This window comes from Felis catus, chromosome A2 (assembly GCF_018350175.1).
Source record: "Felis catus isolate Fca126 chromosome A2, F.catus_Fca126_mat1.0, whole genome shotgun sequence".
Lineage (NCBI taxonomy): Eukaryota > Metazoa > Chordata > Mammalia > Carnivora > Felidae > Felis > Felis catus.
The window spans coordinates 162,277,053-162,297,956 of record NC_058369.1 but is presented as its reverse complement, the minus strand read 5'-3'; the positions used below and the strand labels follow the sequence as shown (position 1 = coordinate 162,297,956).

Sequence of the window (20,904 nt, the reverse complement as noted above, 5' to 3'; positions counted from 1 at the left end):
AGAGCAGGTACTGACCCCACCTTACAGGTGCAAACAGGAGCACCCCCAATCCGGCTACCTGGAAAGTTGGGCCATGCAGGATGGCACAAGCTGCCTCGGCAAAAACATGGCGCTGAGAGTGGGTGCTGCAGGGGGGAAGTGGGGCGCTGTCTTCTGAGGGACACCTTCCCTCGCCTGCCACCCGGAACTTGCTAGCAAAGGCTGCAACGCTGGTCTCCACATCGCCAGCGGGTGTCAGGAAGTCATCCTGCTGGTTCCAGGTGAAGGTGCCGCACAGACCCTGCACCTGGGCCACAGGAGTGGGCATGGGACGGTCAAATCGGGCCCAATGTAGCCTTGCCCAGCCACTCACCTGCCCCCTAGCACACCTGGTGGGCATGGCGCGGGTCCAGAGTGATGTAAGCTGCAGGGTCAGACACTCCCCAGAGGACCTGGGCCCCGGGCCAGCGCAGCAGTAGGAAGGTGGAGGAGGCTCGGGAGACACTGAGGCCCTTAGGCCCACTCCATGGCAAGCCCACATCCTGCCCATCCACCAGTATGGCCCCTGGAATAGGGAGCCTGTGAGGGGCTGCCCCTGCAGGGCTGGGCTGATGAGGATTGGGGGTGAGCACATTGCAGGAGGGGGCTACCTGAGTCTCTGAGCTGGATGTGGGTGTCCCCCAGGGAGACAGAGATGGCGTGGAGGCAGCTTCCAGCGTCACAGGCCCCGTGCTCCAGCACAATCAGCAGCTGTCCCTTGGAGAAGTCCTGGGGCAGATGTTGAGGAATACGGTGGGGTGGGGGTGGGTGCGGGGAGGATCCGGGGACAGGGTCTGGTCTGCCCCTTTTCCTGTTCCACAGGACACCTACAGCACACACCTGGGGGCAGCTCCCACCCATCACGTGTGCTGACCACCTTCTTGCCAGCCAGACTCTCTGCAAGGTATAGGGCTTAACTCAGGCAAGCGCAGACACTTGTGAGCATCTGTGTGTGTGTGTGCATGCGCGCTTGTGCGCGCGGACAGGCATGTGTGTGTATGTAAGTAGGTAGAAATGTGTGTGTGTGTGTGTGTGTGTGTGTGTATGCACGCATGTGTGTGTGTCTCCATGTTGGAGCAAGATGCCTCCCCTCTCCCTCCCTGTGGGTATGTGTGCTCTATATGTGTGTCTGTGTGTATACACATGTTAAATCTATGCATACTTGCATGAGCCCGCGGCATATGTGCACACCTGTTTGTGTCTATGGACCTGAACTTGGTAAGTCACCTAACTATTGGGGGAGGCATGGAGAGGAAGGAGAACCCATATTTCGTCAGGGGTTGTTTTGCAGGAAACTGCCTGTGATAAGCCCAGCCTGCCCCATTTGTGAGAAAGTACGGTGAGGATAGGTTTTGCTTTGGTGAGGATAGGTTTTGCTTTGTGCCCCTGGGCTAGGGTGGCAATGACAGAGGAACATTCTCAGGAACCCGAGGAGGGGTGAAGACCGGAAGGGGAGGTTTGGGGGGGGGAGGGGGAGGTGTCTGCGGAGAGCCATCCTCCCTCCAGAGTCGGTTCTCTCTCAGCTTTTCCCGGGATGACTCTGTGTTTGTCGTTGATTTATGTGGAGGTTTCCTGACCGTCACCTGCCCTCCACAGCAACCCCACGAGGACTTCTCCCGCAGTTCATCCCCTACCCACCTGCACCAGGCTGGAGCGGCAACCTGGGCTGCCGCGGAAGGAGAAGCTCCGCCCATCGAAGGTGACGTAATGCCCGTCCCCGCCCACCGCGCACTCGGCGGGGCACTGCGCCTGCGCGCAGAGCCAGCGGCCGTCCTGGCACACGCTGTAGGCACACGGGGCGGGGAGCGCGCTCCGATTCAGCTTCACGACCTCCCGCCCCCAGCACCGTGGCCCCTCCCCTCCCCCAGCAGCCCCTCTAACTCTGTTAGGTTTGGAGGTCAGCTGGTGGAGGTCGCTGGCTAGGTCTTTAAGCGGGGCCATCAATTATGCCGTGAGAGGTCACCGGTCCCTTGTGAGGGGCCCTCAAGGGGAGGCAGGTTGAAGGACATAGCATGAGGGAGGGCTCCGCGGGGACCACGGCGCTTCCAACCCCAGCCAAAGAGCCAGCGAGGCCCGCGGACCCACCACGGGTTGCAGAGCTGGCGCACTGTGTCCCCAGGGGCGTAGCGCTGGCGCCGGTGGTAGCAGGGGCAGCGGGCCGCAGGGACACAGAGGGCGCCGTCCCAGAAGAGGCCAGGCGGGCACTCGCAGCCGCTCACGCACGCTTCCTGGCAGGACCCCTCCCCTCCCTCGCCCACTGCCGAGCAGCTGGGCGGGCAGGCCGAGGCGCAGTCAGAATACAGCTGGCCCCCAGGGCACAGGCGCTCTGCGGGCACAGGAGTGGGCTGTGAGGTCCGAGGGCCCCCTCCTCCCACCAGACCCCGCTGGCCACAACCCGAAGACGGGGTGCTCAGGAGGTGGCCCGGCGCTCATGAAACCAGGGCCACAGGGCTACTGTCAGTTAGTTCCCAATTCCGCAGGGTGGGGAGGCCAGGGCCTATGCAAAGAGGGTCAGCCGCCAGACCTACCGCAGAAGCCTGGCTTCCTCCAGCCCACGTGGATATGGTGCTTGGCACACTCTTGGGCATAGTTGGCCAAAGTGGTGCACACGGCCTCCTGCCGGCTCTCGCGCCCACTGCCTGCTGGGGCCCCAGAACAGTAGGCAAAGAGGCAGGTCTGGTGGTACTCAGCAGGGGGGACCTTCAGAGAAAGGACAGGCCCTCAGTCAACCAGACTCAGCAGCACTCCCTCCTCCTACTTGGATCATGCCCTGACTTACAACCAAACAGAATGAGCACTAGAAGGGAGCTCTGAGATCATACATACATACAAAGCAATGCCAGGACCAGATTCCCTGTTTGGCACCTCTGTAGCACCTCCTGCTCCCCGCCTCTCTGGTGGTGGTTACCACCCCCACCCCCACCCATACCTGAGCATGGCATTCCCTGAATGGACTCTCCAGCAGCTGGTGGCACACATCCTGGGCTTCAGCCTCCAGCTGGCCAGCCTCCATGCCTGCCTCTGTGCCTCTCACGGGGTCCTCACAGCCCTGGGCCGCTTCCACTGCATCCAGACACCCAGGCTAGAGACCATTGGAGTCAGGTTAATGGGCTGGGATGAGGGACATTGACCAGGACACCAGGAAAGTGGCTACTACCCTCATGGCTGCTTCAAGTCCCTATTGTCATGGCCACCAGCCCAGACATCCTGAAGCTTTTGGGGGCAACAAAGTTGTAAGCCTGGGTAGGGTGTGGGGGAGTTGTGGTCCCATCAACCCACAGGCAAGAGATTTGATAACCCAAACTGGTCAGTGACCAGGTCACTGAGTGTGTCCCCTGGGCGGTCAGTTCACCCCAATGCCATGGGCAGCACCTTAAATTCCACGGGACCCAGAGCCTTCCCTGGACCAAGGGATCTGGGAGAGGGCCAGGCCTGGTCCCAGAGAAAAAGCCAGTGATGAAGACAGACAGCAGAGGCTTGAAGATGTCAGAGAAGCCAGGAGTGGGGGCCAACTGGGGAGCAGGGCAGGGAGCCCAGGCTCCCTGAGGGCTGCAGTCTCACCTCTGAGTCAGGGAGCCTCCAGGAATTCCCAAAGGTGGCAGCTAACACAGCCAGTCTCCCTCCTGGCTCCAGGAAGTCATCTGGGGAAGGGGAGGCAGCGTGCTGTGTCTGGGGTCTCCAGTCTCTCCTTCCCTCCTAAACCAGCAACCAAGTCACGCCCACTTACCCTCAGGCCGGCCACTGTAGACCCCACAGAGACCTTGAGTTTGTCCCTGGAGCTCGTAGTCCACAGAAACGGAGACTGAACCAGACCTGTCCAGCTGCACAACGACCCCCAGGCCCCCCGACAACACCAGCCAGTCCCCTTGCCATTGCAGGCTCAGCCCTGGGCAGGAGAAGGAAGGAGTCACACACCCCACTCTTCCCACCATGACACCAAGGCTCAGACTGCCAGGGAAGGAGAGGAGATGGAATTCTTACAATTCGAGAGAGCTCTGCACTTGACACCCTTTAAAGGAGAAGCGATTGGTTTCCCGTCGGAACTGTCCTTGAGAATTTCATGGACACTATGGACGCCTCACAAGTAAACTACAAAGCTCACGTGTGCGCACACACAACTCCACCCACTTCACTTCATGGACTGAAAACCAGGGCAAAAGTTCTGGTGGGACAGAGACCCGTCTAGTAGCTCAAAAGCCCTTCCTCACAGCACTGGTAGAGGGGGGTGGGGGGAACTGAGACTCAAAGAGGTTTTTGTTTTTTCTTTTCTGAAGATGTTACTTTGTTTAAGTTTATTTTTTCATTGTGTGAGAGAGAGAGAGAGAGAGAGAGCGCGCATGAGCAGGGGGAAGGGGCGGAGGGCTATCAGTGCAGAGCCCTATGCAGGGCTCCATCTGTCGGAACCGTGAGATCAAGACCTGAGCCAAGATCAAGAGTTGGACACTTAACCAACTGAGCCACCCAGGCACCCCAAGATTTTATTTTTAAGTAATCTCTACATCCAACATGGGGCTCGAACTCACAACCCTGAGATCAAGAGTCCCATGGCAGCCAGGTACCCCCAAGACCCAAAGAGGTTAAGCAGAGGTACTTGCCCCAAGCCACACTGTGAGGGGATGAGTGGGGGTGGCTTGCAGGAGAGGCTTGTGGGAGACGAGGTCTTGGCCCCTCAGCAGGCTCCCTCATTTCCAAATACTGCCCAACAGTAATGGGGGTGGAGCAGCGGGCTCCCACCCAACTGCCCCTTTTGCTGTCCCCTGCTCTGGGGGATAGGCAGACTGTCCCAGGGGAACAAATGGGGCCCTGGACAGTCTCCTGCTCCCCACAGCTCCCTTACCCTGGAGCAGCCGAGACTCCCCATCAGGTATCAGCTGCCCATTCACAGAGACATTTTTACCCTGGATCAGCACCTCCTCGGGTCCCATTATTACCCGGGCCTTTGGGGAGACACAGAGCGGAAGAGGTCTTCAGTGGCTCGCCTTCCCCCGTGTCCAGCTCCCTCCCTGTGGTCTTCCCTCCCTCCCTCCCTCCCTCACCAGCTGACAGTGCCCAGGTTGGGGGCAATGCCCTCTGGGCGTGAGGTGGACAGCCCAGGTGGAATCAGCAGCGCCCGCCAGCAGGTAAGTGCAGCGGCCCAGGAAGTGGTAGTGACGCCCATCAAAGGTTCGGTAGTGGAAGCCTGACCAGGTGGTGCAGGTGGCCACAGGCTGCTGGCGCTGGCTCCAGAACTGGGCCACGGCCCCCACCAGGGGCTGCAGGGAGGCTGGAGAGGGAGTGCTGCCTGGAGGAGATACACCGACTGTGAGTCTCTGAGTGTGAAGGTAGGAGGGTGAAGGAGGAGGAGGACACGGGGCTTCTCCCAGAGTGGGAGGCAGGTGGAGAGTTCATGGTCCCTCTGGTGGGCCAGGATGGGAGGTGACTCATCTGAGAGCACAGGGGAGTGGGCAGGGGCCCTGCAGGAAGGCCCAGAGCTCCAGAAATCTATGTGGTAGCCCTTGCAGGGGGAGAAAGTGGTTGCCAGGACCGCAGACCCACCTGGGAGGTGTCGGCCAGGGCAGCTGAGGCAGGCCTGGGAGCTGCCATCCCGCCAGCTGTGTCCCCAAGGCCAAGCACAGCACTCCTCCAGGCTTCCCGCAGATGCATGAGCTGAGCCTGGCTGCAGCTGGCACTGCTGCGTGGCAAAGCAGTGGCCCCCAGGGCTGGCTTCTGCAAGGGCTGCGGTGGATAGAGGGAGAGAATGGGGCGGCCCAGACAGTCAGCCTGGGCCCAGCTTCCCTCCCCAGGCAGCCTCCATGAAACCACAGATCTGGGCAAATAGCAGGTGCTTACCCAGAGTGCAGTGTGTGCCCCCCCAGCCTGGGCAGCAAGCCGTCACTGTCCGGTTCCTTGCAGCAGGCCGGGTTTCTGGGGGCCTGGGTCCACCAAGCAGGCAGCAGAGAGAAGATGTTAATTATTCAGCCCAGCCCCTTCCCAGTCCCTGAGAATGGCCTGGGACATTTCATCTGGTCACCTATTCTCTGAGTGGCTTTCTCATATAATTTCTCTTCCTGGTCTTGATTTCCCCTTGTGCAATGTGAGAGTGCTATTGGGAAGGCAGACTGGAGGGTAGGCACAAGGAGCAGACATCGTACCTCCCTGCTCTGCCTGCTCCCCTCCTTGCCTGTCCTCAGCCCCACACCCTCCACTCTTCCTGAGCCCAGCCAGACCCACTTCCCAAATGCCCGCTTCTCCAGGGCACCACCCAGTTCACCTTCTCCCCCACCCCCAGGATGTTGGCTCCGTTGCTCCCTGCTGCTCAGCGGCCAGCCCAGACTCCAACCCTCACTCACTTGTAGATGGGACAGAGCCCTGCAGGTCCCCTCCGGGACAGGTCGAGTCGCCAGCCCAGGCGCTGGTAATGGTAGAGGCTGGTGCAAGGCACCAGGCCCTCCTGGCGGGGGGTCACTTCCTCCTCCACCAGGAAGGTTTCCGTCCGCTCGCACCACCGCCTGCCCACAGATGGGGAATGACAGCCACTGCCCCCAGCCCTTCTGTTGCCAAGAAGCCCTGCCCGCAGAAGAGTTAGTGAACTGAAGACGAGGCTGGGTGGGAGTAAGAAGCAGAGGGGAGGGGAGTCGGGCTGCCCCAGAGGGTCCTGTTCATGAGGCAGGAGAAAAGGAAGGATCTTAGTCAGAGGGGCCCCAGGCTGGACTGCTCACCCGTTAGCCAATGCCCATGCCATCCCAAAGAGGAGGGCAGGGAGCAGCATAATGCTCCCCCCACGTCACCTCTGGGGGACTAAGAGGCTTGGGCTTGGGGAAGGTGATGGCTGTGGCCAGTGAGCAGAAAGGCCAGTGCTGGCCTTCCCCGCCCCACACCACGGTCTACTTCAGCCGGGCGTCAATGTGTCCAAGGCAGCCCAGACAGTGACAGCGAGGCCCATGGGACTGGGGAAGCTTTATCTCAGCCCCATGCCCTGGGGCACCAGCTGCTCGGAACCAGATTGGACCTGCCTGCACATTGCACAATCCCCTCAGAGGCCAGTTCTCCCTGGAAACAGTCCCCTTCCGGCCCGTGTGTGTGTGTGTGTGTGTGTGTGTGTGTGTGTGTGTGTGTGAGCTCAGTGGGGGAGTGCATGTGCCCCAGGCCACACAGCCAGACACTCGGAGCCTCTGATATTTTTCCACCCTCAGGCTATACCACAAATTAACGTGGACAAGCCACCCTCTCTTTCTGAGCCATAATTTCCTTGCTAATAAAAAATTCAGGGGCTTCCCAGGGATGCTTGGGTGGGACTCAGGGGCTCTACTTTGATACTGTGTACGTGCACATTTCTGAGGATAGTTCCTTAACTGTAAATTAAATTCTCAAGAGGAACTATGACCCCACAAAATGGTTAAGAGTTATTGTGCCAAATGACTGATATGGTCTTCCAGCCCTAAAATTCTGATTGTATGAGTCTCTCCCTGCCCCCTTTCCTGCCTCTTCCTGCCCTCTCTCCCACCAAGCACCCGTGAAGCCTGGACCAGTGAACAGAAGGAGCTGAGTTTCCAGGCTGGTTGGACTGCGCAGAGATAGGGGGAGAATATGTGCCCTTTTCTCAGTGCCCTTTTCTCCCCCTTGGGTAGGAAGTAGGGAGGGAGGGTAGGAGACAGAAGGGGCTGGAAGCCAGCCCCCCAGCCCTGGGGGCAAGGCAGCCGGATGGGGATAATCTGAGCATCCGGTTGGGGCAGCAGGTGGCCGGGGTGAATCCTGGTTACTTCTTGGTTACCAGCTCCCAGGACACCCAGGCTGGAATGTGGCCTGGGCCTTAGATTCCATCCCCTGGGCCTGAGATTCCCCCCCTGCTGTCCCACTGAGCATCTCACACAGTTACCCCACCTGGGGCGAGGAGGCTGCTGGGAACCAGAGCCATGCTAGGCATTTCTCCTGGGCCCACCATTGGTCCTGTAGCCCAAAGAGGGTTCAGAGTTCCTCAGGGATCTCTCAGTGGGGTGCTCAGAAAAGACCAGGGCCCGGCCATGGACATGTTTCTGTTCCCAGTCTCTCACGCATGTACCCTATACACTCTCCCCCTGCTGCTTCCCATGCTTATACCCCTGAAGCAGGTCTCACAAGGGCAGACAGGTGCTCATGCCCCACCCTAGCACACAGTGACACATTCTACTCCCAGGGCCGTGAGCGGGCTAGGCACTGACTCCTGAAGCAGCCCATCCAGGAGGTCAGAGAGTGTTTCCCCGCTGATTCCAAGATGCCCCCTGCTCTTCCAGGTGCCACCTGCTCCCACGACTCTCCTAAACACCAACCCATATTGACGGTGTCCCTGCTGTGTGCCGTGCTTCTCTTCCAAGGACTACATTCCCAGCTTTGGATTCTAACCACAGCTGATGAGGCTGTGCTTGGATTGGAAAAAGAAACCCAAGTCACAATCCCCCTTTCCCCTAAAGGGGGCAGGAGGGAGAAAGTTGGAAGCCAGGGGAGATTGGAGAAAGAGATTAGGGAGAGGGCGCCCGGAATAACCAGCCCACGTTTCAGCTCCTGGAGCACAGGATGTGAGGAGCTTTCAGGAAGAGTCAGGTGCCCGGGTGGCAAGGCCAAAGAAAAACATCATAACCCGGGGCAGGGACCCCCAAGTCCCTCCAGGAGCGGATCTGAGGGCTGAGGGCATCCCCCCACACCTAACTGGTACAGGTTTCCAGGCCAGGAGGAGGGCCAGCCCCCACCCCGCCCAAAGAACTCTTCCCCACTCGGCAGCCCCCTCCCCCCGGACCCCGCCCTCGAAGTCCCCGCCCAGCCCCACTCCCGCCTCACCCCCTGGTGCCTGCGATCCAGCCCCGCCTTCTCCCTGGGGACCTGGCTCAAAGCCCCCACCCCAATTTCTACTTCAAAAGGCCCGTTCTCCGCAGGCACTGGGGCCCAGCTCAGTCTCCTTCGGCCACCCCTCGCTGCCCCAAGGGACCCGGATCGCGACGCGGGTGTCGGACCGGGTCCCCCGAAATCGGGGTCCGTGGTTGTGGCTCTGTGTGGACCCAGGTGGAATCTGGGTCAAGAGCAGGGGCGGGTCGGAGTTTCCCAGACCAACCCCATAGACCGACAGTCCGTGGACTCAATCCCACAGCGAGGCGCCGCGCTGACACGCTCCCGGGGGGCACTCGCGATTCAAAGACAGCAACGCACTCCCCGGCTCCCCTCCCCCGAGCACGCCCCCTCCTCTCCCCCTCCCAACTCCTCACCGCACCCCCTCCCCCCGCGCTCCACCTTTCCCCTGGCTCCTCCCTCGGCGCCTGTGAGCACCCTCCCTCGCAGCCCGCTTGCCCTTCCTCCCTGCCTCCTCTCCCTCCTCCACCCCCTCCCCCACACTCCTCCCTTCCCTTCCCCCTCTTCCCTCCCCCCCCCTTCCTAGGCTTCCACTTTCCATCACCTCCTCGGGGCCGTCGTCCTTCCGCACCGTCACCTGCCCGCCTAACCCGGCTGTGCGCCCTCCCGCGACCCCACTCCAGCACACCCCTGCCCCTACCTCCCCCACGGGGCGCCCCGCAGCTCCCCTCCCGCTTCCGCGCTCCCCTCCCCCCTGCCGGGCGCCGCTTCCCCGCTCCCGCTCCCTCCGCGTCTTTTCCTCTCCCCTCCCCGCGAAGTTTCAGGGCTGTCAGTCTGTCAGTCTTTCGGGCGGTCGGCACCCGAGCTACAGGCAGCGGGCGCCATTGCGAGCAGAGCCGGCTGGGGCAGGAGGCCGGGGCGCCTGGGTCCCGCCAGCAGCGGGGACACCCGACCAGCCAGCCCGCCAGGTACGGGCCGTGGAGGCGCCCAGCGGCAGACGGCTCCGCCTGCTTCCCCTTCTACACCGACACTCAGTCACTGCCCGCTCCGCGCAGGTGACAGCCCCGGGGGTGGGGGCGCTGCGAGCGCCGGAGGGGGTGGGGTGGAGTTGGGGGGAAAGAAGGGGCAGGGGAGGGGCAGGGGCTGGAGAAGGGAGGGGATGGGACTGGGGAGCGAGGGCCTGGCTTGGGGGGTGGTGACGGTAGTGGAGAAAAGAAGGAAGACCGGGGATCTGGAGGGAGGGGCGGAGGCTGGGGTGAGGGCGCCCGGTGGGAGTCCGGTGGGAAAGGGGGGGGAGGGGGGAGGCACGCGAGGGGAAGTCTCCGGAAAGAGGAGAGGGAGTGTGGGAGGGGGCCGGGGGGGGGGGGAAGGGGGGCGACGAGGCACAGGGGTCGGGCCGTTGGGGAGGGGCGGGAGAGAAGGGCGCTGACAGGTGAGCCCGGGGAGGGGCCGGGAGGTGGACTGAAGAGGCTCTAGGGAACAAACGGAGGCGGGGAGGTGGGGCGGGAGGGGTCTAGTCGAGAGGAAAACTTGAGGGGGGGGGGTAGAAGTCAGAGGGGAGCAGAAATGGGGAAGGGACCCACTGAGAGAGAGGGGAGGGAAGCGGAGGTGTGTGGGGAGGCAGGGGTGGGGAGGAGGAGGGTCAGTGCGAGGGTCCTGAGCCAGCGGTAAGCCGCAGACGCCCCGGGCTCGGGGGAGCCTGGGGACAAGGGTGGGAGCTCGGGGAGCGGACTGGAAGGGGGAGGGGAAGAGCGGTTCTAGGGACTGGGGACCGGGAGGGTAGGGAAGCGAGAGCCTGCTGGGGAGGCAAAGGGGGAAGGGAGACGGGGGCCTCGGAGGGGAAGGCGAGCTGCAGGAGGGAGGGATGGAGGGAGGGAGGAGGATGGTGTGGGGAGAGGGGAGGAGGGCTGGGGAGGGGGGGAGAGGAGGGAGGGAACTGAGGTGAAGAGAGGAAAGGAGAAGGAAGGGAAACCAGAGTGGGGGAGGAGAGGGAGAGGGGAGGGGAGTGCGGGGTGAGGGAGAAAAGCGGGGAGGAGGAGGGCGGCGTTGGGGAGGAAGGAAAAGAGGAGGGGGAAAGGAAGGGAGAGGGTGTGCAGCCGGGGAGGGGGATGGAGCCTCGGGGAGAACCAGGAGGGAAGGGAAAGGCAGCCCTGAGCCGGGGGAGGAGGAGGGGAGCCCTGTCGCGGAGAATGCCCGGAGCTGAGGGTCAGGGGGGCGGTGGCTGGGGAGGGCCTACCGGAGGGGGCCGGGAGGGGCTGGCCCGGCTGTGAGCAGGGGGAGGAGCCGGAGGGGCGGGGCAGGGGGCGGATCCGGGGAGCCAGCCAGCTTCGGTGGGGAGAGAGGGCGGAAGGCAGAGGGAGCCGGAGAAGGGAGGGGCAGAGGGAAGGCTGCCAGAAATGGGGGGGTGGGGGAGGGTAGTCTGCTGGGGGAGGGGCAGGGAACCCGCCGGGGGAGGAGCATTGAAGGGGCTCGGGGGCGGGGTGTCCCTGCCAGGGAAGCCCTGAGGGGGAGGGCGGTGGTTTTGAGGTAGGGTTTTGGGGAGAGGAAGCCGGAGCCATTTCCTGCCTTCAGCAAAGACCCTCCTCCGAGGGCCTCCCCCACCAGTTGCCCAATGGTGACACTCACCTCCGCCCCCCACTCCCCACCCCGCGGCTGGCTCCTATTTCACCAGCTCCCGCAGTGACAGCTGGAGGGCCCAGGAGATGAAGTTCCCGACTCCCCACCCTGGTCTTCCACTCCCCACCCTCTGCGCAGAGAATCGATTGATTCCTGAAGTCCCCAGGCAAGGGCACTGTGGGGTGGGGAGCACTGGAGGGCTGGGCCTGGTTCAGAGACCCGCCAGGTGAGGGTGGGGGTGCCGCTGATTTCTAGAGCCCACCAGAGCTTGCAAAAATGGCTTCAAGGCCTTCTCCTAGGCCTTCAAAGATCTCTTTGCTTTCTGAAACCCATCTTCCCTCTTTCCCCTTTACCAGTACTTGGGGACATCACCTTTGGAGCTCCTGGGGATAGCTGATGGGGAGAGGTTGGGCAGAGCCAGAGCCCAGGTGGAGGCTATCCAGAGAAGAATGTGAACAAGGATGTGTTCTCTCCTTAGGGTCCGTGGCCTGCTCCCCCAGGAGGAGCTACCCTGGGTTGCCATGAGAGAGACCTTTGAGGCCCTCAGCTCCCTGGGTGAGCTAGCAGCACTCGAGGAACTTGGGTGGTGGGGGGCAGGATTCAGGGGCATGCTAGGCCCGCTGCGTCCCTACAGTTCAGACTGCAATCCTGAGACCCCAGGGACCAGTGGGGGCCTTTAGGGCAGCATCCTTTTCCGTTTTACCAGGGTATATTTGAATGCCTGGCCCTGTGGAGGTTGTGTGGGACTGCGTGCATACATGTGCGCTCAACAGAGCACAGATATTTAGACCTATTATCTCTTCCTTCACCTGCCCTTGACTCAATGCAAAGGGGCTGAGGTGGATACCTGGCCAGGCTGCTGGGGAGCCTGTCTATCCCCTGTCATGCTGGCTAGAGATCCTACCTTCCTGGGCAAGTTGGAAAAAGCCCCTTGGCTTTTTGGGGAAGGGGGAGAGCCCCTTTCTTTGTCTCCTGTACTGAATGTTTTACCTAGTCCTATCCTTCCACCTGTAACAGGGTTCTCTGTGGGACAGCCTGAGATGGCCCCCCAAAGTGAGCCTGGGGAAGGGTCCCATAATACCCAGGAGCAGATGTCCCCTCCCAGGGAAGACAGCGTGCTGGGCACATGCTCAGGTAAGTAGGTGGGGGACCATGAACAGTGGCTCGGGTAGAATCTACCTTTCCTTCTTCAAGTGCCAGGGTGCTATTCTCGTTATTTGGAAAACCTCAGTGACCAAATAGACAAAGATCCCTACCTTCAGGGAGCTTATCCTAATGAGGCCAGAGAGTCAGCAAACAAATATAAAAATAAGTGTACTTATAAAGTACAGCACACATATAGCACATATCAGAAGGGGATATGTGCTGGGGGCGGGGGTGGGGGGGTGGGGAGGGAGCCTGAGGTGGGGGTGGGGCAGGCTGCAGGATTAAATAGTGAGAGTGAGAGGAGGCCCCTCTGGGAAGTGAGATTTGAGCAAGATTTGGAAGAGGTGAGGGAGGTGGCTGCCTAAAGCAGGCCTGTGTCTGGCTTTTTGACATTCTGATCTTCTGCAATGATTTGCCTGGAACTCGGGTCCATCTGGTGGGTCTGCGGCCCTCCTCCTAAGAGTCTCCCGTAAGCCTCAGGGTAGTGACCTTTCCTTGCTTCCACTATCTCACACACATATTCCAGAAGCTCCTCACAGCTGTGGCTCTTGCAACCCGCACAGCCTTTGCAGCTGCCCTGCTTGGAGGAACCAGAGGCTGCCCCCCCCCCCCCCCCCCCCCGCTCCCCGCTCCCTTCCCTGGGGCAGCTGGGAATTCAGTCCCTGCAGGTAGGATGTGGGACACAATCCTGCCAGTCAGGCTGGGACTGGGGTTTCAAAAGCCCCTGCTTGATAGCACCGGTGGGGACCTCTGTCCATCTGTGATGTCTCTGGAGTCCTTGAGGTGGCCTGTTCTCTGCCAGGGCACGAGGCCCCCAGACCAGAGGAAGGTGCCCAAACTGAAGAAGCTGAAGCTCCCTGCAGAGGAGGCCAGGCATGTGCACCACAGAAGGCTGAGCCCCCAAGCTCCTGCCCAGGTGAGTCCTCCCACTTCTCGAGCCCGCCAGGGGCCCAGGCAGAGGGGACAGGGGACTTGTAAACTCCCGGGCTGGTCTCTGATGAGGCGGCCACTCCAGCCCCTTCCAACCTAAGATGAATTAGTTCCTGGCACCTTTCTGCTGCAGAGCCTCAGCCCCCAGAGAGAGGTCCACATCACAGACAACAGGAATCAGCGAGGCTGGTCACCCAGAGAAACTGGCCCTCGCCTCAACATCCTCCGGAAGTCTTAACTTGCCCTCCTACCTCCCCCTAAGTGCCTACTTGTGGATGACTTAAATTACCGTTCACTTGAAGACATTGTCCCGGACAGGCTCCTTCCCCCAAATCTCCACTGATCTCAGTGGACCCAAATGCTCCAAATATGTTGTCTCGGAGTCATCCCCCCATACCCAGGGCGATCAGACAGCTGATTCTGTCTCCACAATACTGCCATCGCCCTTCCGCCACCACCAAACTTAGCGCCTTCCGCCTGAGTGATGTCCTTTATTCCATATTCCAGGGGTTTCTCTAGTGCCTACTAGGTCTAGGCTGTGTTAGGCAGAAGGCAAGGAGACTGCCTCTAGGCTGACACAGACCTGGTTTGAATCCTTGCTCCACATTTACTACCCGGTGATCTTAGATAGGCTACTTCACCTCCAGCCTGTTTGTTCACCTGTAAGCAGGGAAAAGAGTAACTTCGTGGCTGGTGAACAGCATATAGACAGTGTGTCATCTATAGTTGGCATTCGATAAATGGTGGCAATCCTCGCTTCTGTCAGCCACGTAAAGACACGGAACACAAGACATCTGCCTTTCGGAAGCTACAATCTAGTTGAGATGACACTAATATGAACTAGAATAAAGGATTAAACAAATAACAATAAAGCCAGATCACGAGGAACTGTAACAGCGTTAACAATAAGTGCTATAGGTGTTTACGTAAGAGATCCTCGTGTGTTGGTTTGTCAAAGATTTTGTTGATTTGTGCCACATTTTGAGGGAGGTGTAGGCTAGACTTCAGCTCTGATGGGGGTGGGGTAGAGGATGGGAAAACATCCTAGGCTGAGAAGAGACTTTAACAGGTGACGCGTGGCTGGGATTCGAGCAGACCTGCCTGGCTGCCGGGGAGGGTTTCTGTGTGGGGGTAGTGAGAAAGTTGGACTGGGGGCGGGGGGTGGGAGGTGAAGCTCAGATGCAGCTAGAACTTACTTTATCCTGTAAACAACAGAGAGCTCTTGATGGTTCTTGAGTAGAAGAGTGGCATAATGAAACGAAAGCAATATCACAATAGGATAAATAGTTGTTTGGAACTGATGGATCCGTGAAAGACACTGGGAGGAAATCTAATTGTGGCAGCTCGTGTGTAATGTAACCAGTGCTCAGGCTATTACAGACCTTCAGAGCCAGACAGGAACTCAGATCATCTGGTTCAATGGTTCTTAAACAAGAATCACTTAGGGAGCTTTATTGATTAGTATTTTTTTTTAATGTTTATTTATTTATTTTTGAGAGAGGGCGTGAGCGGGGGAGGGGCAGAGACAGAAGGAGACAGAATCCAAAGCAGGCTCCAGGCTCTGAGCTGTCAGCACAGAGCCCCACGCAGGGCTCCATCCCACGTACTGTGAGATCATGACCTGAGCGGAAGTCAGACACTTAACCGACTGAGCCACCCAGGGCCCCCCACATTGCGAGCTTTAAAGAAAGAGAACAGATTCATGCACCCTGCTCCCATGGATGCATTTTGTAAAAGTCCCCAGGAGATTATTAGAAACCATGAACCAGTACAACCCTTATGCTTAAGCAAACTAGTACACCGAGCTCAAAGAGGTAACAGAGGTAAGTTAACCAAGGTCACACTACTGACTAGTGGCAGAAGAGAACCCAAGTAGACACTCCCAATCTGGGCCCTGAGCTCTTTTCTCTTGGCTGGACCATTGCAGTGCCCAAGAGAGGCAAAGTTCCAGTGGGACTCACCTCAAACCTGCTACCCCAGAGGGCCCCCCCCCCTTGCTTCTCTAGAGGTTGGCACTGTTCTCTGGTTCCCCAACTCCTGTAAACTCCATCCCCTTCGTCCTAAACGGGGGCTTTCCCACCTGGCCCCAGAAGCAAGAATGGAGTTAGAGGCAGGGGGAGCCTTGAGAAGCAAGAGGAAGGCAGACAGAGCTCCTCGGTGGCCACTGGAAGGGAGAGATCAAGGGAGGCTCCAAGGTGTGAGCTGAGCTTCCAAGGTTCCAACACCAGCGACTGGGAGAACAAGGCTGTAGTCCCGATGGCAAAGTCACCGGGGTAGGTCTGAGAAGGTCAGCTGTTTGGTGATAAGCCTGCTGAGCTGCAGCCAATTTGCAGGACCCCAAAGGGGGCTGGGGCTGCTCAGCTGATGGGGGACTGTGGTTCTAGAAAGGAGTGGAAGGTCTGGGGTAGCCAACGCAAGCAGATGACCCCAGTGTGAAGCCTAAGGCCTGAACTTTGAGCAACATTTATATTCAGGGGGCACAAGAGTAAGCAGTGCCTTCTGCAGGGACAGGGGAAACTCCTCAACCACATGGAAACCTAGGAGAAAGCCCCCAGGACGGGGTGGGGGACTGGAGTACCAGCGTCCCTAGCTACAGAGAACCAAGGACGAGGACTGAAGGGTGACCTTCGGATGTGGTCGTTCCCTAGAAGTAGAGTGGAGAGAACAGAAGCTAGGTTTCTGGCTCCAGAAGTGCTGGAGCTTCTGGGGCTTCTGGGGCTCCAGAAGTGGTGGTCTTATTGGCAAAAAAAAAAAAAAAAAAAAAAATTGCATAAATAAAAGTGGGGCTTCATTGGCTCCTCTTGTCTTGACTTTTCAGGGGACGAGTGGATGATTCGCAAGGTGAAGGTGGAGGAGGAGGATCAGGAGGCAGAAGAGGAGGTCGAATGGCCCCAACACCTCTCATTACTCCCCGGCCCTTTCCCCACGCCGGACTTGGGGCCTCTGGCCGCCGCGTACAAGCTGGAGCCGGGGGCCCCGGGGACACTGGGTGGACTGGCGCTGGTCGGGTGGGCCCCGACCTCGGAGAAGCCCTACGGCTGCGGGGAGTGCGAGCGGCGGTTCCGAGACCAGCTGACCCTGCGGCTGCATCAGAGGCTGCACCGCGGCGAGGGCCCCTGCGCCTGCCCGGACTGCGGCCGCAGCTTCACGCAGCGCGCGCACATGCTGCTGCACCAGCGCAGCCACCGCGGCGAGCGGCCTTTCCCCTGCTCCGAGTGCGACAAGCGCTTCAGCAAGAAGGCCCACCTGACCCGCCACCTGCGCACACACACCGGCGAGCGGCCCTACCCGTGCGCCGAGTGCGGCAAGCGCTTCAGCCAGAAGATACACCTGGGCTCGCACCAGAAGACGCACACGGGCGAGCGGCCCTACCCCTGCACCGAGTGCGAGAAGCGCTTCCGCAAAAAGACGCACCTGATCCGCCACCAGCGCATCCACACCGGCGAGAGGCCCTACCAGTGCGCGCAGTGCTCGCGCAGCTTCACGCACAAGCAGCACTTGGTGCGGCATCAGAGGGTGCACGAGGCGGCCGGCCGCGCCCCGCCCTCGCCCGACGCGCCCGCCTCGCCGGGTTCCCCCGCCCCGTCCCCCACCCCGTCCCCTCCCGGACCCAAGCCTTTCTCCTGCTCCGACTGCGGCCTGAGCTTCGGCTGGAAGAAGAACCTCGCCACGCACCAGCGTCTGCACCGCAGCGAGGGGCGCCCCTTTGGCTGCGACGAGTGCGCCCTGGGTACGACCGTGGACCCCGCCGCCGCCGAGCCCTCGGCCTGCGCGCCCGGAGGCACACCGGCGACCCAAGGCGCCCCCGCGGGCGAGCGGTCCTTCTTCTGCCAGGACTGCGGGCGCGGCTTCGCCCACGGGCAGCACCTGGCGCGGCACCAGCGGGTGCACACGGGCGAACGGCCCTTCGCCTGCCCGCAGTGCGGCCGCCGCTTCGGCTCGAGGCCCAATATGGTCGCCCACTCCCGCGCCCACAGCGGCGCCAGGCCTTTTGCCTGCGCGCAGTGCGGCCGCCGCTTCAGCCGCAAGTCGCACCTGGGCCGCCACCAGGCGGTGCACACGGGCAGCCGGCCCCACGCCTGCGCCGTCTGCGCCCGCAGCTTCAGCTCCAAGACCAACCTGGTGCGCCACCAGGCCATCCACACGGGCTCCCGCCCCTTCTCCTGCCCGCAGTGCGGCAAGAGCTTCAGCCGCAAGACCCACCTGGTGCGGCACCAGCGCATCCACGGCGAAGCCGCCCACCCGGCCTCCGACGCCGACCTCTCGGCCCCAGCCTGGCCCACTCCCACAGAGGTGGCAGCGCCCCCGCTCTTCTTCTGAGCCTGGTTCTCGTCGGGACCCTTCCTTGGCTCGCTGGTTGGAGAGACCCAGGCCGGAGATCTTCTGGGCAGTGAGCACGACGGCCTGGGCCCCTGACGGCTGCTCTTCCCTCCGTCTCTTGCTGGAGAGAAGTTGGAAGAGGGTAACGGGTTTGGACATTGAGACAAAGACGGTGCTCATAACGAACCCTTGCCGGGAACAGTTCAGGCCTGAGTCCTGGGAAGACTCCCAGCAACGGACCCCATCGGAAAGCAGACATTTCTTGGATACGCCCCTACGCACACACGCGCGCTGTGCGCATGACCAAGAGCTGACTGGGTCAGGAACCTCTACTGGGGGGGGGGGGGGCGAAAGAATGGTTATCTGTGTACTTAAAGTGTCATTAAAATTAAAATAGAAGGATCCAGGGCTGTTAAATGAGCACAGGGCGGGAACCCACCACCCTACGTTAGTTCTCCCACAGAGGACCATCCCTTCCTATCCTGGGTGAGCTAAATTTAGCCAGGTGCTGGTCATGGGCGGTACCAAATGAAAATATAATATCGCTCACTGCTAAACCACTATCCTGCTCCCTGGTTCTTACTCAAACATTTGATGGAAGAAACATTAACATAGATTTCTCATGGCAGGTATTGACGCTAGACCTGTAGGAGATGCACAGAGGGGCCGGGTGCCCTTTGGCCATTCCCATGGAGACAGCGGCCACCCTGGGCCCTGGAGCTCTCCCAAGGGGATCTGGAAACAGCAGCCCCACCTGCCACCCTGCCTGGCAGCGTGAGGAAGGACATCAACAGCAGACGAAGGTTGCTTTTCCATCACCATTTCCCCTAAATTCTGTCTCCATGATGGACGCTTGATCCAAACGTCTCTGTAGCTGTGCTTGTGCAACTGGGCAGGCTGGCTGGCGGGGAAGGGGAGGGTAGGATGATGGGGAACATGCTGGGCGTGGTGAAGGCTTGGGTCTGACCCCTCCTGTGCCTCTCGTAGGATTTGGGGCAGAGCATTCATTTTTCTGGGCCTCTGCTTTCTCGTTACAAGATCGTTGGTGTCGATGAGGGCTGAGGCGATTTCCATCACCAAAAACAATCCTAGCAAATACTTATCGGGTGCCTATGACATGTCGAGCACTACACTGGGCACTGGGAAACAATACTAAGCAAGACAGACAAACTTGCAGGAAATGTAAGAATTCTAGGGTAGGGTGAGCCCAGAGGGCTTTGGGAGCACGTGGTGAGGGCATCCAAGACACCTAGGAAGGTCCAAAATCTAGCAAAGGTCAAGGGAGGTTTGCAAGAGGAGGACACCTCTAACGCGAGGCCTGAAGAATGAGCACGAGTTGCCAGATGAAGGTGGAGGTTGGAGAGGACAGTGTATGCAGAGGTCCAAAGCCCAGCACAGCCAGAGCATAGAATGAGCATTGAAGGAGAGGCCCGAGAAAGAGAGGATGAGCAGACTAGGAAAGCCTTTAGCACAGATGAGGGAGTTCAGACTTTATCCAGGGGCAGTGGGTGCCGTGGAGGGGGTTTGGGCAGGGCAGGAACAGGATGACATTTACATGGATGCATTAAAAATTTTTTTTTCTTAACGTTTATTTATTATCGAGAGACAGAGCATGAGCAGGGAAGGGGCAAAGAGAGGAGAAGACACAGAATCCGAAGCAGGTTCCAGTCTCCGAGCTGTCAGCACAGAGCTCAATGCAGGGCTCGAACTCACAAACCGTGAGATCGCGGCCTGAGGTCGGGCACTTAACTGACTGAGCCACGCAGGCACCCCCACATGGATGCGTTTTAGATGGCTACCTGTAGAGGATGGGCTGGCTGGAGGGGACGAGACTCGAGACCTGCACATTAGCAATCCAGGTGACAGGTGCTGGTGACTGTGGACCATGCTATGTCAGAAGGGATGGAGAGAAGTAAAAGATCAAAGAGACATTTACCAAGCAGCTGGTGCAGGGTGTGTTGACCAGTGTGGAGAGGATGGAGGTGGAGGGCGGTGATGTTGACCTGATTTCTGCTTGATGACTGACTACCCTACAGCAGCATTCCCCTGAGGTGGGCAACACTGGAGGAGGAACAGTTTTGTACTGGGGGAGCCGGCTTCGATCTGCTGAGTTGGTGGAACCAGAGCGTCCCCAGTGGGAAGCAGGCCATGTGGGTGCAGAGCTCCACCGGGGGTCTGGGCTGGAGAGAGGCCTGAGGCCCATCGACATGTTTCTGAAGCTGTGGGCAGCAGGTTATCTGCAAGAACTAGGTGTGGAGTGGGCAAAGACAGAGCCTGGGACTAAACCCTGGGGACACTAACGTCCAGGGGATGGCGTGCAGAGAAGCCTGGAAAGATTGGGAGCGTGCAGTGCCAGAGAGTGGAAAGGGAAGCCCCAAAACAGCGCAGAGGAGCTGAGGAAAGGCAATGTTTCAGGAATAGAGGAAGAAGTCAGCAGCTGAAGGTTGTCAAGAGATCAGGTAATAAGAACTTCCAAGTCCTCTGGATTTTGCAGCAAGGAGACGGGTTGGCAGGTGCTTCGGGGGCAGTTGGGACAGAATTCCCATTCCAATGGTGAATCACAAATGCACGGTCCCACGGAAGGTAGAAGAAAATGAGACCAAGATGCAGGTAAACGAGCGAGGTCAGCTAAAAGGCCTCTTTGACCGAAAGGCCAAGGACGGAGGACACAGGGGTTCTGAATGCAGCGAGTCTGACTTCTGTGGCAAGAACGAGTGGGTGATTCCAGGTGACTGTGACAGCCGTGTGGCCATAAATAGGAGCCACTGAGTTTGGCCTGAGCAGCATTTTAAATGCTTGGAAATTTCACATGAAACTCTGGACTTCCAGGTTCTCTTGTGAAAAGTTGGAAGATCTGGAAACCGGTGCCCAGGGCTGAGCGGCAGATGGCCTCTTCAGACACAGGGATAGGGGGCGCAGCGTCCTGGGCCCTCGGCACGCCCATTGGCCTTGCTCTCTGGAGTTGCTTACCAGGCCTCTTAGGCACCGAACTTGGGATTCCCGCCAAAAAAGTCATCGCACAGACTTTTAAAATCAAACACATGAAAGAGACATTTATGTTGGTTATACCAATGTTTA

At 59.6% G+C, this 20,904-nt stretch overlaps 2 protein-coding genes across 6 annotated transcripts in view; one reads left to right on the top strand and one right to left on the bottom strand.

Annotated features, from left to right (window-relative positions):
* Positions 1–9,699, bottom strand: part of LOC101092840 (SCO-spondin) — a 56,721-nt gene extending 47,022 nt beyond the window's left edge. The window contains exons 1-16 of the mRNA XM_045052648.1: positions 9,675–9,699; positions 7,879–7,944; positions 6,348–6,708; positions 5,848–5,930; positions 5,554–5,733; positions 5,055–5,299; positions 4,856–4,955; positions 3,746–3,904; positions 3,580–3,659; positions 2,948–3,100; positions 2,547–2,718; positions 2,104–2,344; positions 1,657–1,801; positions 630–747; positions 369–544; positions 59–286 (exon numbers count right to left, since the gene is read on the bottom strand). Of these exons, the coding sequence (XP_044908583.1) occupies positions 59–286; positions 369–544; positions 630–747; positions 1,657–1,801; positions 2,104–2,344; positions 2,547–2,718; positions 2,948–3,100; positions 3,580–3,659; positions 3,746–3,904; positions 4,856–4,955; positions 5,055–5,299; positions 5,554–5,733; positions 5,848–5,930; positions 6,348–6,708; positions 7,879–7,944; positions 9,675–9,699 (2,532 nt within the window). The remainder of the gene's footprint in view (positions 1–58; positions 287–368; positions 545–629; positions 748–1,656; positions 1,802–2,103; positions 2,345–2,546; positions 2,719–2,947; positions 3,101–3,579; positions 3,660–3,745; positions 3,905–4,855; positions 4,956–5,054; positions 5,300–5,553; positions 5,734–5,847; positions 5,931–6,347; positions 6,709–7,878; positions 7,945–9,674) is intronic.
* ZNF467 (zinc finger protein 467) lies at positions 9,334–18,387 on the top strand. 5 transcript variants are annotated; one of them, XM_023250710.2, is made up of 6 exons: positions 9,335–9,869; positions 11,486–11,596; positions 11,909–11,985; positions 12,448–12,564; positions 13,379–13,492; positions 16,325–18,387. In XM_023250710.2, exons 2-6 carry the CDS (start codon positions 11,517–11,519, stop codon positions 17,824–17,826), a joined length of 1,890 nt encoding a protein of 629 aa, XP_023106478.1. In that variant the 5' UTR covers positions 9,335–9,869; positions 11,486–11,516; the 3' UTR covers positions 17,827–18,387. The 5 variants fall into 5 exon arrangements, with proteins under 5 accessions (XP_023106480.1, XP_023106482.1, XP_023106481.1 ...); XM_023250712.2 differs by lacking the exon at positions 11,486–11,596 and having other exon boundaries at positions 9,334–9,782; XM_023250711.2 differs by lacking the exon at positions 11,486–11,596.
* Positions 18,388–20,904: the final 2,517 nt, after the last annotated feature.